The 18074-nt window shown below is 41.4% G+C and overlaps 1 protein-coding gene across 2 annotated transcripts in view; it reads right to left on the bottom strand.

Moving 5' to 3' along the window:
* Positions 1 to 18074, bottom strand: part of LOC137326698 (serine palmitoyltransferase 2-like) — a 135704-nt gene that overhangs the window by 75949 nt on the left and 41681 nt on the right. For both annotated transcript variants that reach the window (XM_067992026.1, XM_067992025.1), the window contains exons 3-4: positions 10511 to 10665; positions 1459 to 1607 (exon numbers count right to left, since the gene is read on the bottom strand). In XM_067992026.1, the coding sequence (XP_067848127.1) occupies positions 1459 to 1607; positions 10511 to 10665 (304 nt within the window). The remainder of the gene's footprint in view (positions 1 to 1458; positions 1608 to 10510; positions 10666 to 18074) is intronic.

Raw genomic sequence — 18074 nt, forward strand, 5'->3', positions numbered from 1 at the left:
CCTGGATTGTTGTCTCAAAGTTCCCCCTCCGACGTTAGGCTGACTGGCCTGTAATTGCCGGGTTTATCCTGTCCCTTTTTTGAACAGGGGTGTGACATTTGCAATCCTCCAGTATCGTCTCCATATCTAAGGAGGATTAGAAGATTGTGGCCAGAGCCTCCGCAATTTCCACCCTTGCCTCCCTCAGTAACCTAGTATGCAACCCATCTGGACCGGGTGACTTTTCTACTTTCAGTGCTGCCAATCTTAAGTATTTCCACTTTATCTATTTTTATCCTATCTTCTCCTTTACTGCTACAATGGCAGCATCCTCTTCTCTAGTGAAGACAGATGTGAAGTATTCATTTAGTACTTGAGCCACACCCTCTGCCTCCACAAGATGATCTTTTTAGTCCTCAATCTGTCCCACCCTTCCTTTGACTACCCTTTCAACTATTTATATGTTTATAGAAGACTTTTAGGTTCCTTTTTGTCAGACATGATCTGTGCTTCAATCACTTAACTCTAGTAGAGCATTCCACAGCCTTAACCCACTCAAGAAAAAGTTTCTCCTGCTCTGGGCCCTAAATCTCTTGCATCTATGTCCAATTACTGGAAACATTTGTATTTATTAAAAAGTCATGCAGCAAATGCTCACTTCTGCCTGTGTAACAGCTGTCAATGCACTTCAACGTAATTCACTGGTCGTAAAACCCTTTGTGGTGATGTTTGAAACAAAAAAGGCACCACAGAAATGCATTATCACTGCATATTATTACAGTAAAGATTTACCTCACTCTATCCTGTACAGGAATTTTTTTCAAGCACGTCCTGATTTGCATTATTTAAATTACCTTAATCCAGATCAATTCTTAAGAACAGCCAAAGAGGATTAGCTCTGTAGTCAACAACTGAGGTAAAGGAGGTTTCCTGTAGTGTATAGTATTTCCAATCATATCTTGCTTTCCTATCACTCTCCCTCTTGGAGTCTCCCTCTGCCACAACCAGATGTCCCCAAACAACTGCTTGTTGCCTTCATCCAGCTTTCTGCCATTTCCATTCTGCATTTACTAGTAAGCAACTCAGGAGGACAGACCTTCGAATTTCCCCTCCTCTTTCACGCTGTGGAAATGCAGCTGACCTCTCCACAGCAGCACGGTTGATGCTGTGTGAAGAATTCACACACATTTCCTCCATGAGCAGCTCATGCTGTAATATTCTTTTAGTGAGTTGAAAAAAATTCTCATCGCCTCTCCCTGTATAATTGCTCACATCACTGGGTAGGTTTCCTCAAGAGTAGTTTTTGCTGTAAGCACCTATGTCACAAATATTCAGTAACTGGAAGCACAGTTGTTTTACAGCAGAGATCATTCAGCACCAGCTGGTGATAACTATCAATACTCCCCCCCCCCCCCCCGGAAATTTAATGACAGGCTAAAAGAAATTGTATAGATTTACGCCTGCGACATCGTGACTCACCAATCTCTTGCCGCGTGCTACAAATGCCAGTTCCATACTGGATGGTCGCTTTGGTTGCTGCGTCCGCACAGAAGCCACGGCTCTCAGCAAAGCCCAGGTAGTTGTATGAACCCATGTTGAGGACATCTTTGATGACTGTGCCAGTAAAGCTACATTTAAAAAAAATTCCATTAATCATATTCAGCACAAGGATAGAGAGAAAAAATAAAATCAGCATCAGGACTTACCGTGGGATCATTGGAGTGGTAAGATTACACTAGGCAAATAAACTTATCACTTGGAAATAAATTAGTCTGAAATCACAATCTTGGATTTCCAGTTTCAACTTGGAGTATAAATAAAAGTATTCACAGTACAGCAGTGACTATGCTTTAAAAAAAGTACTTTGGTTGTAGAGCATTTTGGGACGTCCTGAGGCGCTATATAAATGCAAGTCTTTCTTTCGCCTCTGGATCTTGGGTTCAAATCAGCACAAAGTCTCCTGTCTGCTGGCTGTAAGGATCCTAACAGGAAATGAGTTTGGACAGTCACAATCCAGTTCCTAGTGAGCATGGGCCCAAAACACAAAACTGCTTCTAACTTTAATAAGGATTGACAATAATTGGTATGGAAAATGGAAAAATGTCATAATGGTGCAGTAGGGGATGCTCTTGAGGTGAGAGTGAGGTATAATGTCAGGGCAGAGTTGAGGGAACTACACTCTGCATCTAGCTGTGCCATACTTAACCTGGGAATGCTTGATTTTGACACTGGATGACCGAAATGGCAAATGTCCCATTTCTCAGCACAGGGACTGCAAAAACTGAAAATGTTGGAAATAAATAGAACTGGCAAAGAGTCTACATCTGAACTGTTAGCATCTGTACGTAGAAAAATACAGGTTAACAAAATTACTGTGCATTTCCTGTATTTTCTGCTCGTGTGTAAATTAAAGCACCAACTTGGGGGCAATGGGATCCGACCAGAAATTCAACTTGTGACGACGACCTCTAGGAACATAGGAGTAGGCTCTTCATCCCCCTCGAGCCTGTTCCGCCATTCAATTAGACTATGACTAATCCACCCCGACTCCATATTCCCCGATACCTTTACCTAACAAAAACCTACCAATCTCAGTTTTGAAAATTTTAACTGACCCAACATCCACAGCCTTTTGGGGAATGAGTTCCAGATTTCTACTACCCTTGTGAAAAAGTGCTTCTTGATTTCCCTCCTAAATGGCCTAGCTCTAATTATGAGATTATTCCCCTTTGCTCTGGACTTCCCAACAAAAGGATATAATTTCTCTGTATCCACCCTATCAAATCCCCTTAGCATTTTAAACGCATCAATTAGATCATCCCAGGGATTAGTCACTTTGCATTTCTGCCGAACTAAGAGCTCCAACCTGAATGTTCTGTTCCAGGTGGTGTCAGTGATGATACCCTGTGATTATAATTCCACCTAAGTGACAAAACACTCTGGAACACTAGCCTAATTGTGCACATTGATCTTGAGAAAGAAATATTATGTACAGTTGCATATTTGAAATTTCTACAAAACACACAATTCAGTTAGGTTACATATACTGCCAACTTCTCTCTAGCAAAACTGCTGGCCATCTTGAAAGATGTTAGTGAGGATAAAATTCAAAGGTCTGTTTTGACCCAAAACAATAGTACTTCCATCACATCACTGCTCTTAAACACTTGAAATATACTGGCTACTGTATGAATGATAGGCTGCTTTTAATTTCAACTCCATATAGGTCAAAAATAGCTGTTATCACTAAGTACAGCACAGGAGGCTGCCATTCAGCCAATGGTACCCGTGCCGGCTCTTTGAAAGAGCTAACCAATTAGTGCCATTCCCCTGCTCTTTCCCCATAGCCCTGTAATTTTTTCCCTTCAAGTATTTATCCAATTCCCTTTTGAAAGACTATTGAATCTGCATCCACCACTCTTTCAGGCAGTGCACTCCAGATCATTACAACTCACTGTGTAAAAAAAATGTTTCCTCATGTCGTCTGTCTCTTTTGCCAATCACCTTAAATCCATGTCCTCTGGTTAGTGACCATTTTGAACACCTCTATCAAATCTCCCCTTCACCACCTCTGCTCTGAGAACAACCCCAGCTTCTCAACATAACTGAAGTCCCTCATCTCTGGTACCAGTCTAGTAAATCTCTGCAGCACCCTAAGACTTTGACATCCTTCCTAAAGCATGGTGTCCAGAATTGGCCACAATTCACCAGCTGAGGCCTACCAGTGTTTTAGAAAGTTCCTTCCTTTTGTTCTCTAGTGCCTCCATTAATAAAGCCCAAGATCCCATATGCTTTTTTTTTTAAAAAAAAGCCTTCTCAACTTGTCCTGCCAACTTCAAAGATTTGTGTATGTGCACCCCCAGGTCTCTGTTCCTGCACCCCCTTTAAAATTGTAACTTTTTAAAAAATTCGTTCATGGGATGTGGGAGTCACTGGCGAGGCCAGCATTTATTGCCCATCCCTAATTGCCCTCAAGAAGCTGGTGGCGAGCTGCCTTCTTGAACCACTGCAGTCCGTGCGATGAAGGTTCTCCCACAGTGCTGTTAGGAAGGGAGTTCCAGGATTTTGACCCAGCGACGATGAAGGAACGGCGATATATTTCCAAGTCGGGATCGTGTGTGACTTGGAGGGGAACTTGCAGGTGGTGGTGTTCCCATATGCCTGCTGCTCTTGTCCTTCTAGGTGGTAGAGGTCACGGGTTTGGGAGGTGCTGTCGAAGAAGCCTTGGCGAGTTTAGTTTATATTGCCTCTCCTCATTCTTTCTACCAAAATGTATCACTTCACACTTGTTAAATTTCATCTGCCATGCGTCTGCTCATTTCACCAGTCTGTATGTCCTCCTGAAGTCTGTTACTATCTTCAATGTTGTTTATTACATTTCTAAGTTTCATGTCATCTGCAAACTTTGAAATTATACCCTCTATACCCAAGTTCAGGTCATTAATAGAAAAAAAAAGTGATCCTAATACTGACCCCTGGGGAACACCACTGTATACTTCCCTCCAGTCTGAAAAACAACCACTCACTACTGTTTTCTGTCCTTTAGCCAATTTTGTATCTATGCTGCCACTGTCTCTGATCACATGGGCTTTAATTCTGCTAACAATTCTATTATGTGGTACTTTGTCAAATGCCTTTTGAAAGTCCATGTACATATCAACCGCATTATCCTCATCAACCCTCTCAGTTACTTCAAAGAATTCGTTCAAGTTAGTCAAACACGATTTTCCTCTTGCCAGCAACACCCGCATATCATGAATTAAACAAAAATATGCTGACTTTCAGTTATTAGCCCATACTTTTCAAAGTGCCAATTAATTTTGTCCCTGATTATTGTCTCAAAGTTTCCCCACCACCATTAGGCTGACTGGCCTGTAATTGCTGGGTTTATCCCTCGCCCCTTTTCTGAACAGGGGTGTGCCATTTACCACCCTCCAGTCCTCTGGCACCGATCCCATATCTAAGGAGGATTGGAAGATTGTGGCCAGAGCCTCCGCAATTTCCATCCTTACTTCCCTCAGTAACCTAGGATGCAACCCATCTGGACTGGGTGACTTATCTACTTTGAGTACTGCCAATCTTTAAAGTATCTCTTTATCTATTTTTAGCCTATCCAATATCTCTACTACCTCCTCCTTTACTGCTCCAATGGCAGCATCCTCTTTAGTCAGGAGAGGTGCAAAGTATTCATTTAGTGCCTCAGCTATGCCCTCTGCCTCCACAAAAAGATCATCTTTTTTGCCCCTAAATCGGTCCCACCCTTCCTTTGACTACCTTTTTACTATTTATATGTTTATAATACTTTTGGGTTCCCTTTTATGTTAGCCGCTAATCTAGTCTCATACACTCTCTTTGCCCCTCTTATTCTCTTTTTTAGATCTCCTCTGTACTTTGTATTCAGCCTGGTTCTCTACTGTATTATGAACCTTACATTAGTCATAAGCCTCTGTTTTCTGTTTCATTTTAATCTTTATCTTTAAAGAGGGAGCTCTGGCTTTGAATGCCCTTCCTTTCCCCCTCGTAGGAATGTGTCTACTCTACACCCAAACCAACTTCTCCTTGAAGGCCCCCCATTGTTCAATTGCTATTTTGCCTGCCAATTTTTGATTCCAATCCACCTGGGCAAAGTCCCTTTTTAATTCATTGAAATTTGCCCTCCTCACAATCCTCCTGTATTTTCAATTTTGATTGTTCCTTGCCCTTTTCCATAACGATTCTAAACCTAATGATATTATGATCTCTGTTCCTCAAATGCGCCTTAAACGGTACAGTCAAACACAATTAAAGGTGTTACATAAATGCAAGTTTGATCTTTCTTTAATGATTCAATGTTACTGAATATATTGTAAACAATTTTACAACACCAAGTTATAGTCCAGCAATTTTATTTTAAATTCACAAGCTTTCGGAGGCTACCTCCTTCCTCAGGTGAACGATGTTCACCTGAGGAAGGAGGTAGCCTCCGAAAGCTTGTGAATTTAAAATAAAATTGCTGGACTATAACTTGGTGTTGTAAAATTGTTTACAATTGTCAACCCCAGTCCATCACCGGCATCTCCACATCATGACTGAATATATTGCAACAGGTCCCATTAATTTTGCCCAGTACATGTACAGACGATGGAACATGATCAAGAGATCTACATTAAACAGCCAACTCGTTATCTCCTCCCCCTCATGTCTCACTGGGTAAATGCATGGCTTTATATGGTCCTAAGTTCAACTCCAAGACTGTGCAGAGTTTACAGAATCCCAGGATCATCTGCAACCACAGCTGTTCATGGGATAGAGAATTCCATTCCTCTTCATGGCTAGGAGTTACTTCACAGCATTGATGAGCTGAAAAGCAAAGTGATTTGACCACTCAAAGCAACACCAGCTCATTGCCCCCATCTCCTAATTGTCTGATTAATTGGTTCTAGCACGTTTGTGGCCGGTATTAAAAAGGTGTGCGCATTATTTGCAGATAACAGCGCCTAAAAGATACATAAACTACAAGGAGCTTACTAAACTCAATTTTAAACTATAATTTTAAAACCAAAAAAATGCCTGTCCAAATTTAAATGAAACTATATGAGCACATATTCAATACCTCCTCTCTTCTGTAACATTTCTTGATGAAAAATACACTAAAATACCACTTTGATTCATTGTGGCAAGCTGTTATGAAAACAATCAGAAAATGTCAGCATTTCATTCGGCTATCTCTTGATGCCCCGAGGGGCCATAGGGCCTACTCCTCCTCATATTTCTTATGTTCTTATGAATTCTCTACCCCAGAAGGGCGTGGATGCTCAGTCGTTGAGTATATTCAAGACTGAGATTGATAGATTTTTGGAATCAAAGGATTAGGGGCGGGAAAGTGGAGTTGAGGTCGAAGATCAGACATGTTCTTGTTAAATGGCGGAGCAGGCTCAAGAAGCCATATGACCTATTCCTGCTCCTATTTCTTATGTTCTGATGTAGTCAAGTCTACCAGCAGAGGTACCATGCAGTTCACATCTTGCCATTCTCCCAGTGAGATCAAACCAAAGGAGATTTGCAAATGGTTGTGCTGATCCCATTCACTGTACAATACCAGACACACAGTTCTCGAGTCAGGTCCAACATTTTTCCTACATTTGATTTTCAATTTGAGTAACATAAGGATGAGCAAAAAAACACTTCAAGTCTCATCGCCAGTACCCCTTGATTTATTTTATATATACTAGATCCATACGTAGTACCATTGTTTAAAAAGGGACGAGGGAAAAGCTGCACAATTATAGGCCGGTCAGTCTTACCTCTGTGATGGGCAAATTATTAGAATCAATACTGAGATAGGATAAACTGCCACTTGGAAAGGCATGGTTTAATCAGGGATAGTCAGCATGAATTTGTTCAGGGAAGGTCATGCCTTACAAATCTGATTGAATTCTTTGAGGCAGTGACAAGGAGGATTGATTAGGGTAGTGTAGTGGATGTTGTCTACATGGATTTTATTAAGGCATTTGACAAGGTCCCACATGGCAGACTGGTCAGAAAGGTAAAAGCCCATGGGATACAGGGAAATCTGGCGAATTAGATCCAAAATTGGCTCAGTAACAGGAAACAAAAAGGGTAAAAGTCATTGGATGTCTTTGCGAATGGAAATCAGTTTCCAGTGGCGTGCCACAGGGCTCACTTTTGAGTCCCTTGCTGTTTGTGGTATATATTAATGATTTGGACTTGAATGTAGGGGGCATGAGTGGCAAATTTGCAGACGACACAAAAATTGGCCATGTAGTTAATGGAGTCTACAGCTATCCTCTTCACTAAGAAGATATCAACGCGTTGGTGGAGTGGGCGGAAAAGTGGCAAATGGAGTTCAACCCGGAGACGCGAGAGGTAATGCACTTAGGAAGGGCAAACAGTAAAAGGGAATACGCAGTAAACGGGAATATATTGAGGGGTAGAGGAAGTGAGAGACCTTGGAGTGCATGTGCACAGGTCCCTGAAGGTGGCAGTACAGGTAGGTAAAGTTGTGAAGAAGGCATACGGAATGCTCTCCGTTATTAGCCGAGGTATAGAATACAAAAGTGGGGATGTAATGATGGAATGGCCACAGCTGGAGTATTGTGCACATTTCTGGTCACCGCATTACAGGAAGAACATAATTGCTCTGGAGGCCGTGCAGAGAAGATTTACAAGAATGTTGCCAGGGCTTGAAAATTGCAGCTATGAGGAGAAACTGGATAGGCTGGGGTTGTTTTCCTTGGAGCAGAGGAGGCTGAGGGGAGACTTGATTGAGGTGTACAAAATTATGAGGGGCCTAGATAGAGTAGACAGCAAGTACCTGTTTCCCCTAGCAGAGAATTCAAGAACTAGACGATATAGATTTAAGCTGATTGGCGGAAAGATTAGAGGGGACATAAGGAAAAGCTTTTTTACCCAGAGGGTGGTGGGTGTATGGAATTCGCTGCCCGAATTGGTGGTAGAGGCAGGGACCCTCAACTCTTTTAAATAGTACCTGGACCTGCAACTAAAGTGCTGTAAGCTGCAGGGCTACGGACCGGGAACTGGAAGGTGGGATTAGAACAGGCACCTGGTTGTTCTTCAAGCCGGCGCGGACACGATGGGCCGAATGGCCCCCTTATGTGCTGTATCTTTTCAATGGTTCCATCTCCTGTAACATTGCTTAAGGGTAGTCTGGGAGCTGGCATGCAGTTTCTCATGTTTACACCATGTTTGCCCATCTGAATAAAACCAATATGCCTGACTCAACATTTCAAATATTACATATCTTACTGACACTAAAAGATACAGACCTCAGACTTGTTTGTAATACTATTTAAATATCACGTCACAAATTATGCTTAAGATAAAAATAACTTCTCTCTTCCACACCCCTCTCCAAAACTGCTTATTTCCATTTATATTACAAATGCACCTATTTTTTGTTTGGATGAGCTGCAATTTCCTTCACAAACACTAGACAGACTGAAGCTATAAAAACTCCATACCCTTGCTGCCAACTCCATCCCTTCCCAGCCACTATCCTGGGCCAAACCAGGATGTTTGCATCAATGACCTATTCAACCCTGAGCTGAGCATCTGAATATGCTGAGCATATTCACAAAGATGTCCTACTTCCACCTCTGTAAAATGCTCCACCAGTACTTCACCCTAACTCCCGCTGAAACCCTCATCCATGCCTTCGTCACCTCCAGGCTTGGCAATTAGAAACATCAGCCTTGGAGCAGTTAGAAAATTGTGGGTTCAGCCTGGAATTCAATTCAACCAAGGCTGACATTTTAGTGCAGTACTGAGGGAGCGCTATTGGAGGTGCAGTCTTTTGTATGAAACAGAGGCCCTGTTTGCCCTCAGCTGGACATAAAACATGCTGTGGCACTATTCAAAGAGCAGCTGGAGTGTTCTCCTGGCCAATATTTATTCCTTAACCAAAACAGATTAACTGGTCATTCATCTCATTGCTTTTTATGGTACCTTGTTATGTGCAAATTGGCTGCCATGTTTGCCTACAAAACAGCAGTGACTACACTTCCAAAGTAATTTAGAACGCTTTGAGACATCTTGAGGATGTGAAATGTACTTTATAAATGCAAGTTCTTTCTTTCTTTCTTTATTCCAATGCTCTTCTGGCTGACCTCCCATCCTCCACCCTCTGTAAACATCAACTCCAAAATTCTGCTGCATGTACTCTATCCCACACCACGTCCCACTCACCCATCATCCCCTATCCTTGCTGACCTACATTGGCACTTGATCAAATTTGAAATTCTCACCCATGTGTTTAAATCCCTGCATAGCCTCAGCTCCTCCCAATCTCTAACCTCATCCAGAGCTACAAACTGCATCCAGTACACTATTTCTGATTCTGGCCTCTTGTGCAATCCCCTCACTTTGCCCCACCATTGGTAGCCATATCTTAAGCTGTCTAGGCCCCAAGCTCTGGATTTCCCTCCCTAAACCCCTCTACCTCCAACTCTCCCTCTTCCTTTAAGACTTTCCCCTTACTTCTGTGAAGTGCCTTGGGATGTGTTTCTATGCTAAGGGCGGTACATAGGTGCAGGTTTTGTTCTACTTCCCACAATGGATTTTCCATATTTTGCTCAAATGCAAGAACTTGGTTTATTCTCCCACCAACACCCCCCACCAAAACAAAACCTTGCCTTTTCTCAGTTATTTACATGATTACATTTATAAGCAAAGAAAAATCTCCCTTACCCCAGTGAAATCAGTCTCCTCAGCCACATAAAAATCTTCACCCCAAAGTACAATTATCTCAACTTTTATTTAAATGGCTTAAAGGGTATTAAAAAAATGTCAATTTTTGTTTTGATGTTTTTGTTCTTGTTTGAGCCTCAGTTTGAGTTTAAACACTTGGGAATTGAAATGGCATATCGCACCCCTCTTAAATACACATACATGCTTCATGACGAAAATTAAACACAAGTTCAACAACACAAACTTCAGTTAACAAACAGATGAATGGTCTCATTAACCCTGAACAAAATTAGCATATAAATTAAGTGTGGGTAGGGTGACTCACTTGAATGACCAGTTGTAATCATAGGAGACCCTCTCCATGACATCAAACTTTGCCCCAGGGACACTGCAGATGGGTCGGTTCCAGCTGTCTCGAATTCTCATGTACAGGTTTCGGGTGTAGAAATTTTCAAAGTCTTGGTACAATGGCACAAAATCCTACAGAGCAAGAATTAACAATTATTTCAAGGTCATCTGTTTAACCGCTTTATTACACATCTGAATGTCCAGAATTGAAGCAATTCCAATTATGCCAAGTCATTCTCTTCTCCCAATTTAAAACAATAACAGAAAAACACTGTTATGGATTAATTCGGCTCATTTATAAGATGACCTAAGCAAACCTAACTCCAGTTTGGTAAAAGTGAATTTAGAGTTTATGTGGATGTTGTGGAACAAATACATGCAACTGAAGTCTGAGCAATATTTGTAAGGTTGAGACTCAGCAAACAAAATACTTGTAACTCATGACCTGGAAATTGAAGTCACCACTGAACTAGATTCAAACAAAATCTAAGAACGCTTCATTCACTTCAAAGAAACACTTAAGCGGCCCAACAATGAGCAAAAGAGTGCTGTCCATGCCCCTCAGCAAATCAGTAAGGAATATGGAAGTGTTATCTACCACACATGACGGGACTAGATAGAGTGGATAGGGAGGGCCTATTTCCCTTAGCAGAGGGGAAAGTGACCAGGGGCATAGATTTAAAGTAATTGGTAGAAGGATTAGAGGGGAGCGGAGGAGAAATTTTTTCACCTAGAGGGTGGTGGGGGTCTGGAACGCACTGCCTGAAAGGGTGGTAGAGGCAGAAACCCTTAACCCATTTAAAAAGTACTTGGATATGCACTTGAAGTGCCGTAACTTACAGGGCTACGGACCAAGTGCTGGAAAGTGGAATTAAGCTGGATAGCTTTTTCTCGGCCAGCAAGGACACGATGGGCTGAACGGCCTCCTTTCTTGCAGTGTCTTTCTATGATTCTGTGTCTTATAAGATCCAAAATATATATACAATATAGTTTTACCCATAAAATAGCCCCAATTTAAAAATAATGCACATTTTAGGAAGAAATCCTTGCATGGTTATAGATTTGGATGTGTTATATGATCACATAACTGTTCAACAGATTTCCAACCTTGTGGGAACCTTTCATTGATTTTCCTTCCATGGAGATCTCCCATCATGTCTAGATCATCAAATGGTGTAGGATTTGGGGACATAAGGGAGCAAGTTCACCAAGATACTCAAACTAACATTTGGGCTAATATGGATAGCAATCCACATACTCCTCTAGTACAGACTTTTCCCAAAGTTGATGATTTTTCTGGATTTCTCCAACACATGACCGTACACAATCAGAACATGAGTGGAGAGCAATATGAAAATATGTTACCTTACACAATGTTTTGACGTGCCATAAGTGGTCAGAAGTACTTTACACTTAATATACTCCACCCTCAGTGTTGTCTGCTTGATATGCTCGCTATCCTAGTATGGCAGGGACATTTTTTACACAAGCAGTACTATTTAAACAGGTATGCTTCAATCAATAGAGTCATAGAGTTATACAGCACGGATAGAGGCCCTTCGGCCCATCGTGTCCACGCCGGCCATCAAGCCCTGTCTACTCTAATCCCAAAATACTCTAATATTCCTGACATTCCCTCTCTTGAGAAAGGGTGGCACTGAAGCTAATAGGTTGGAGACAAAACAATGTGACATATGCAAAGCCAACTAGCCTTGTGCTTTGCTTTTTGTTAAATGCAAAATGTACACATCCCACAAACAAGACTGTTTGCTCTGAGAAAATGCCAGAGCAGCTTCAAAGTCATTGTGACATAAAATATTCCAAATGTTCTCTCTCCTCCCGATAAAACTTATTTCCCTGAGCATAATTTTGCCATTTGAAGGTCTAGTGTGTGTGCACACTGACTTCTGGAATAGCAAAGTGGTAAAAAACAGTACTGTTGTATGGTCCAAATGCTGTTATAGTGCACTTCTGAGATTCTTTGTGTCTCATTAAGAACTAATACCACACCTGTCTTAGTCACTTTCATTGCATAACAAGTATATGAAATATAAATAATCAACTCCCTTATTTCTCCATGTGTATTGCCAAAACACGCTGCACATGATGTAGAAACAGTGCAGCTTTTATTCTACACGTTGAAGTCACTTTGAAACAAGAACTGATGGAAATCATTTCATGGGAATTTTACCTTGAAAGAGTGGAGCCAATGGCAATTGCACAACTTCTCCCACCATTTGCTTTGCTATGAAGGACCTGACCATTGTTACCTCAGAAGAAGAAACCCATTCTTCACAGGTTTTGTAAACAACCACTAGATAAACCAGTTTGCTTCCGGCCCAGAGCCAGTTATTGACGCAAATAGCTTTAAAAGGTGCCAAATATTGAGCCGGAGACCAGATGTCTTTACTCTGCATGCATGTCCAAAAAACAGGTCTCCATAATTCCAAATTCTGTCTTACAAGAGTGGAATCAGATGAGATAAATGGGGAACAGTAGCACCAAGTGACCAGTATAAATTGTTTCCTGAAACTGGCAAACAGCACATTAAATCAAATAGTTTGCAGTGTATATTAGTGTCAACCACTTAAAGTTATGTTCGCTGGCAAGTACCATCACTGATTGCGAACAGACACTTTCTCCTCTAATGTCTGATAATTTTCTGTTTTTCAAAAACACAGTCTTCAATTATAGTACTCCTCAGTGGAGCTCCGTCAGCATCTGTCAAGAGAGTTTGCAACCATCAGACACAAAGAAGACAGGATACAATCTTCTAGTATGTCTGCTGATAGGGTGAGATGAAGTAGGGAGGGAGGAGGATCGTGTGGAACTTTAACACCGGCATTAGGCCTGTTGGGCTGAATGGCCTGTTTATGCTCTAAACTATGTAATATCAGCTCCAAGGGATAGGAATTGAAGACAAATGAGAAAGACCAACTTTGCCCCTTCTTAGGATGGTCGTGCCGTAGTGTGCCAGGCTAATATTGGCATCCACCAGGACTCCCAGGTGCCGATATAAAACAATTGGGACACAGTCATTAGGGCTCATGGGATTGGGGGTAATATATTAGCGTGGATTGATTAACAGACAGAAAAGAAAGGAATAACTATTGGGGTGCCGCAAGGATCAGTGCTTGGGCATCAGCTGTTTACGTTCTATATTAATGACTTAGATGAGGGGACCGAGTGTAGTGTATCCAAGTTTGCAGATGATACAAAGCTAGGTGGGAAAGTAAGCTGTGAGGAGGACGCAAAGGGATACAGACAGGTTAAGTGAGTGGGCGAGAAGGTGCCAGGTGGAGTATAATGTGGGGAAATGTGAAATTATCCACTTTGGTAGGAAGAATAGAAAAGCAGAATATTTTCCAAAAGATGACACACTAAGTAGTGTTGGTAGTCAGAGGGATTTGGGTGTCCTTGTACACAAATCACAAAAAGTTAACATGCAGGTACAGCAAGCAATTAGGAAGGCAAGTAGTATGTTAGCCTTTGTTGCAAGGGGGTTGGAGTATAAGAGTAAGGAGGTCTTGCTGCAATTATATAGGGCTCTGGCGAGACCACAACTGGAGTACTGTGTACAGTTTTGGTTTGCTCACCTAAGGATATACTTGCCTTAGAGGGGGATGCAACGAAGGTTCACTAGATTGATTCCTGGGATGAGAGGGTTGTCCTATGAGGAGAGATAGTGTAGTATGGGCCTATTCTTCTAAACTCCAAAGAGGCGATCTCATTGAAACATATAAAATTCTTAGAGGGCTTGATAGGGTAGATGCTGACAGGCTGTTTCCCCTGGCTGGAGAGTCTAGAACCAGGGGTCATAGTCTTAAGAGGTCAGCCATTTAGTATTGACATGAGAAATTTCTTTACTCAGAGGGTTGTGAATCTTTGGAATTCTCTACCCCAGAGGGTTGTGGATGCTCAGTATACTCAAAACCGAGATTGATAGATTTTTGGACACTAAAGGCATCAAGGGATATGGGGATAGGGAGAGAAAGTGGGTTGAGGTAGAAGATCAGCCATGACCTTATTGAATGGCAGAGCAGACTCGAGGGGCCGTATGGCCAATCCTGCCCTGATTCATTAGTCCAGCTTGCAATATAAAGGAGCAAGCTTCATGAAACTGTACAGCGAGCATAATTATGGTCACTGGACACAAGGGATTCATTCAAGCCCTGGAGGCAATAAAAAAAACCATGAGATGGATTCTCAGCATCAGATGACTGCATTATGACTAAAGACTGGAAAAATAAGACTAGTACACAAGATATTTTGGATAAGTTAAATTTGGAACTCTACTCGAAGTTAAACCATGGGCTCAAACTGGTGAAAGGCAAATTTAGGACTGACATGATTAACAGGTGGGATGACCCCCATTGCTGGGGACAAAATTCCTGGAATAATTCAAGCAGTTGGAAGCTTACATTTTTTTTTGGGGGGGGGAAATGGATCTATAGGTTTTTCTAGCAGGGTTGGCTAAATGTCTTCTCATTTATACCTATCTTATGAATGCTCAAACCTAGATAAAGCATAATGTTATAATTGAGAAGGTGAGTTGAGAAAGCGACCAAAATCATAAAAGGCAGATTCAAAGTCATCTCAGTTACTTTTTGCTATCAAACACCAATAAAAAAAGATGATGTCAAGGGGGTCAACTGTTTCTGGCCAAGCTTGTGTCAACACAGCTCCAAAGTCAACAGTATGCTGTCCTTTCTGCAGGGAAACTTCAAAACAATGTATTTTTAGAAATGTTAACCTTGGAACAATTTTAAAAGATTGCAGGTATTTTGGCAGTGTAAAAGATCCATTGATAAATGACATTGTACCCTCAGAAAACCAAAAGAAACTCATTTCATGGCTCAATCTCTATCTTAATTGAATTACAAAATAAAAAAAAGTTAATAGCAACAGAAATTTCTGATGAGCTGTGCAATCAGAGAGAAGGGTTATTTTTCAGGGCCACTTGTCAAATTGCCATGATCACAGTCCAGACACTGCAATTGCAAGAAAAAACAAGATTTTCCTGTGGCTATCTGCACTACCAGTCTTATATTTTCATGTTTTCCTTTCTCAGCATTTTAATTTTTTCATGGTTCCCTTTGTGCTTTTATCTAGTCTATTTGTTAATCTTGGATACAACTGGTAGGAAAAGGAGATAGACTATCCATTCTCCCCTCCCACTCCAAAACCAGCATCTGAATCCTCATTTCAGGGGATTTCTACTTGCTATTGCAGCCTAAAAACAGGTAGTCATGGACTGTATACCAGCAGAGTCCATAACACTGAATATTAACAGAACATCAACATCTCCATTTGAAGTATGACATTTGCAGAATATGACTTCCAAGCAACCTTAGGTCTGAGATCACCCAGTTTCCTACTGTTCGTGTGCCAACAGTAGCAGGAGCACAATATAAATTCAATGGCACACCAACATTAATCGCTGGCAGTGAGTCGAGAGAGGTGGTCAGGTATGGAAAACAAGCACCTCTTTTTGTTGACCCTTCGATGGACACTGAGTCTCCAAGTGACCGTCATGCTCCCAGAGCCAGCTCACTGACTTAACAGGTTTAAAATTACTCCCAATGAAAGTCAGCTTGAATTTGGTCCTTACTCAGTTGACCATAATTCCAAATAAGGAGCTATTTCTCCAACAAGCTTCACTCCCTCCCCCCCTTCATTCCTAACTCAAACAGATGCAAGAATTTTCAGACCATCAGCAAAGCTGTGAATAGATTTGCTGCAGCTTTCAAAAGGTTAATGTGTTTTTTTTCCCTCCTCCATTTAAAAGTATAGAAGCAATTTAGCAAATTCTAGAGTGCTTGTTAACAAATTGAACTTGCTTTTAAAAATGGGCACTAACACCTCAGTGGGAGTTTTAGATACAACCTAGAATAACCTGCTCTGAACTCCCTGCTGGGCACCAAGGAATGTTTGCACTGCAGCAGATGGCATCTCTGCATAAGTTACTCCCACAATGCGTTCTCAAGTTGGAAGTTACAGTTCAGCAATGATGGAACTGGTGGTGTGTTAATTGTATCCATGTGATTTATATCAATTAGTGTTAATTGCATTCAGGTGGTGCGTATCAAGTGGGAACTCTCTTGTATCCATTTATAAGAGCACTGATCTAGGGTGTGGTGTGGGTGTAATGTCGATCTCCGAATAAAGGCTTGGAAGCAACTGAAGACTAGACTCTAGTATTCTATCCTTCACCATCTGGCTATCCAAGTCATAACATGGTGACCAGTGTCTGACACCAATCAGATTGTTGCGCCCATTTCCATATTTTAACCTGATAAAATGCTGTGCAAAACAGTTCAGCTTCTAAGTTCTCTCAGTTGGCAACTACACCCAAACTCACTGGAGCTGCTTTTATGCCGAGATCTAATGCTAATGGCACCAGTTCATAACATGTGGGTCCAGTGGAGATGGCTTTTCTTTTGGATTCTGTGCAGCTAACTTTTAAATTGGCAGCCATTAGCTAGTTATTATGGAAACGAAGATCTTTTTTTACTTTAGAGGAAGTCAAACATAATCTGATGTCATTAAGAGTATAATTAAAAAGAACTCGATGTTACAGATTTTGGAATTTTTTGATCAGGGTTTAGGAGAGGAGCAAGAAAGGGCAAGCAAAGAGAGAGGCCGAGAAAGAGCAAGCACAAAAGAAAGCAGCGAGGTAGGAGAGAGAGAGAGCCAGCAGCCAGAAAGGAAAACAAAAAGGTTTCAATATGAAAACGAGAACACTTACAAGTGATTGGTCATTTCAACTCTAGAAATGTACCATTACTATAAATGACAAAAGGGATGCAAACTCCAGGCTTTGTGTTGCAACGTAACAGAGGTCTGGCAACTCAAGTAGTTCAAGGTACAGACGAGAGTGCCAAGATTTTGGGAAATGTGTTTGTCCGAAGATTTGCAAGAGACTGCTCGGAAGCACATTTCCTGTAATTAGCACAAGATGCAACTTGGGAGGAAATCCTTTCAAATGACTCAAAAGTCTGCCAAATTGTAAATATTTTTGTTTGAAGCTAGCTCAAAAGAATGTACAAAATGAGTTTTGTTTTAAAATGGATTTTAAAATCAACCCACCATGGCTTATTTAAGGTGCACTCCAAAAGACACACACACACACACACGCACGCACGCACGCGCGCGCGCGCGCGCGCGCGCGCGCGTCTCTGCAAAGGGCTTAATAGGATCTTCAGTTATTTTTCTTTAGAATATTTAGGCAATGTCCCTTAATGGGCAATTCCTCTAGTCTCGGCATTCTTTCAAGGACAAAGCAGCACATCACATCCATTCTTGTACAATACATTAGAAGGTGGGGGGTTGGGAATAAAAATCAGAAAAGGCAGTAGGTTAATCAACTTCAGAAAGAGAACGATAGAGGATCACACCTGAACCCATAACCTATCAATTCTGATGAATTCCACCCAAAACTTGTCTCTTTCAGATTGTACCTTTTGCAGAAGGGTTTGTTCCTAAAATAGGAAATTTTAGATTGGATTCTGGTCATTCTTTTGCAAGTTTAAGATCAACCA

Source organism: Heptranchias perlo, chromosome 10, assembly GCF_035084215.1.
Source record: "Heptranchias perlo isolate sHepPer1 chromosome 10, sHepPer1.hap1, whole genome shotgun sequence".
Classification (NCBI taxonomy): domain Eukaryota; kingdom Metazoa; phylum Chordata; class Chondrichthyes; order Hexanchiformes; family Hexanchidae; genus Heptranchias; species Heptranchias perlo.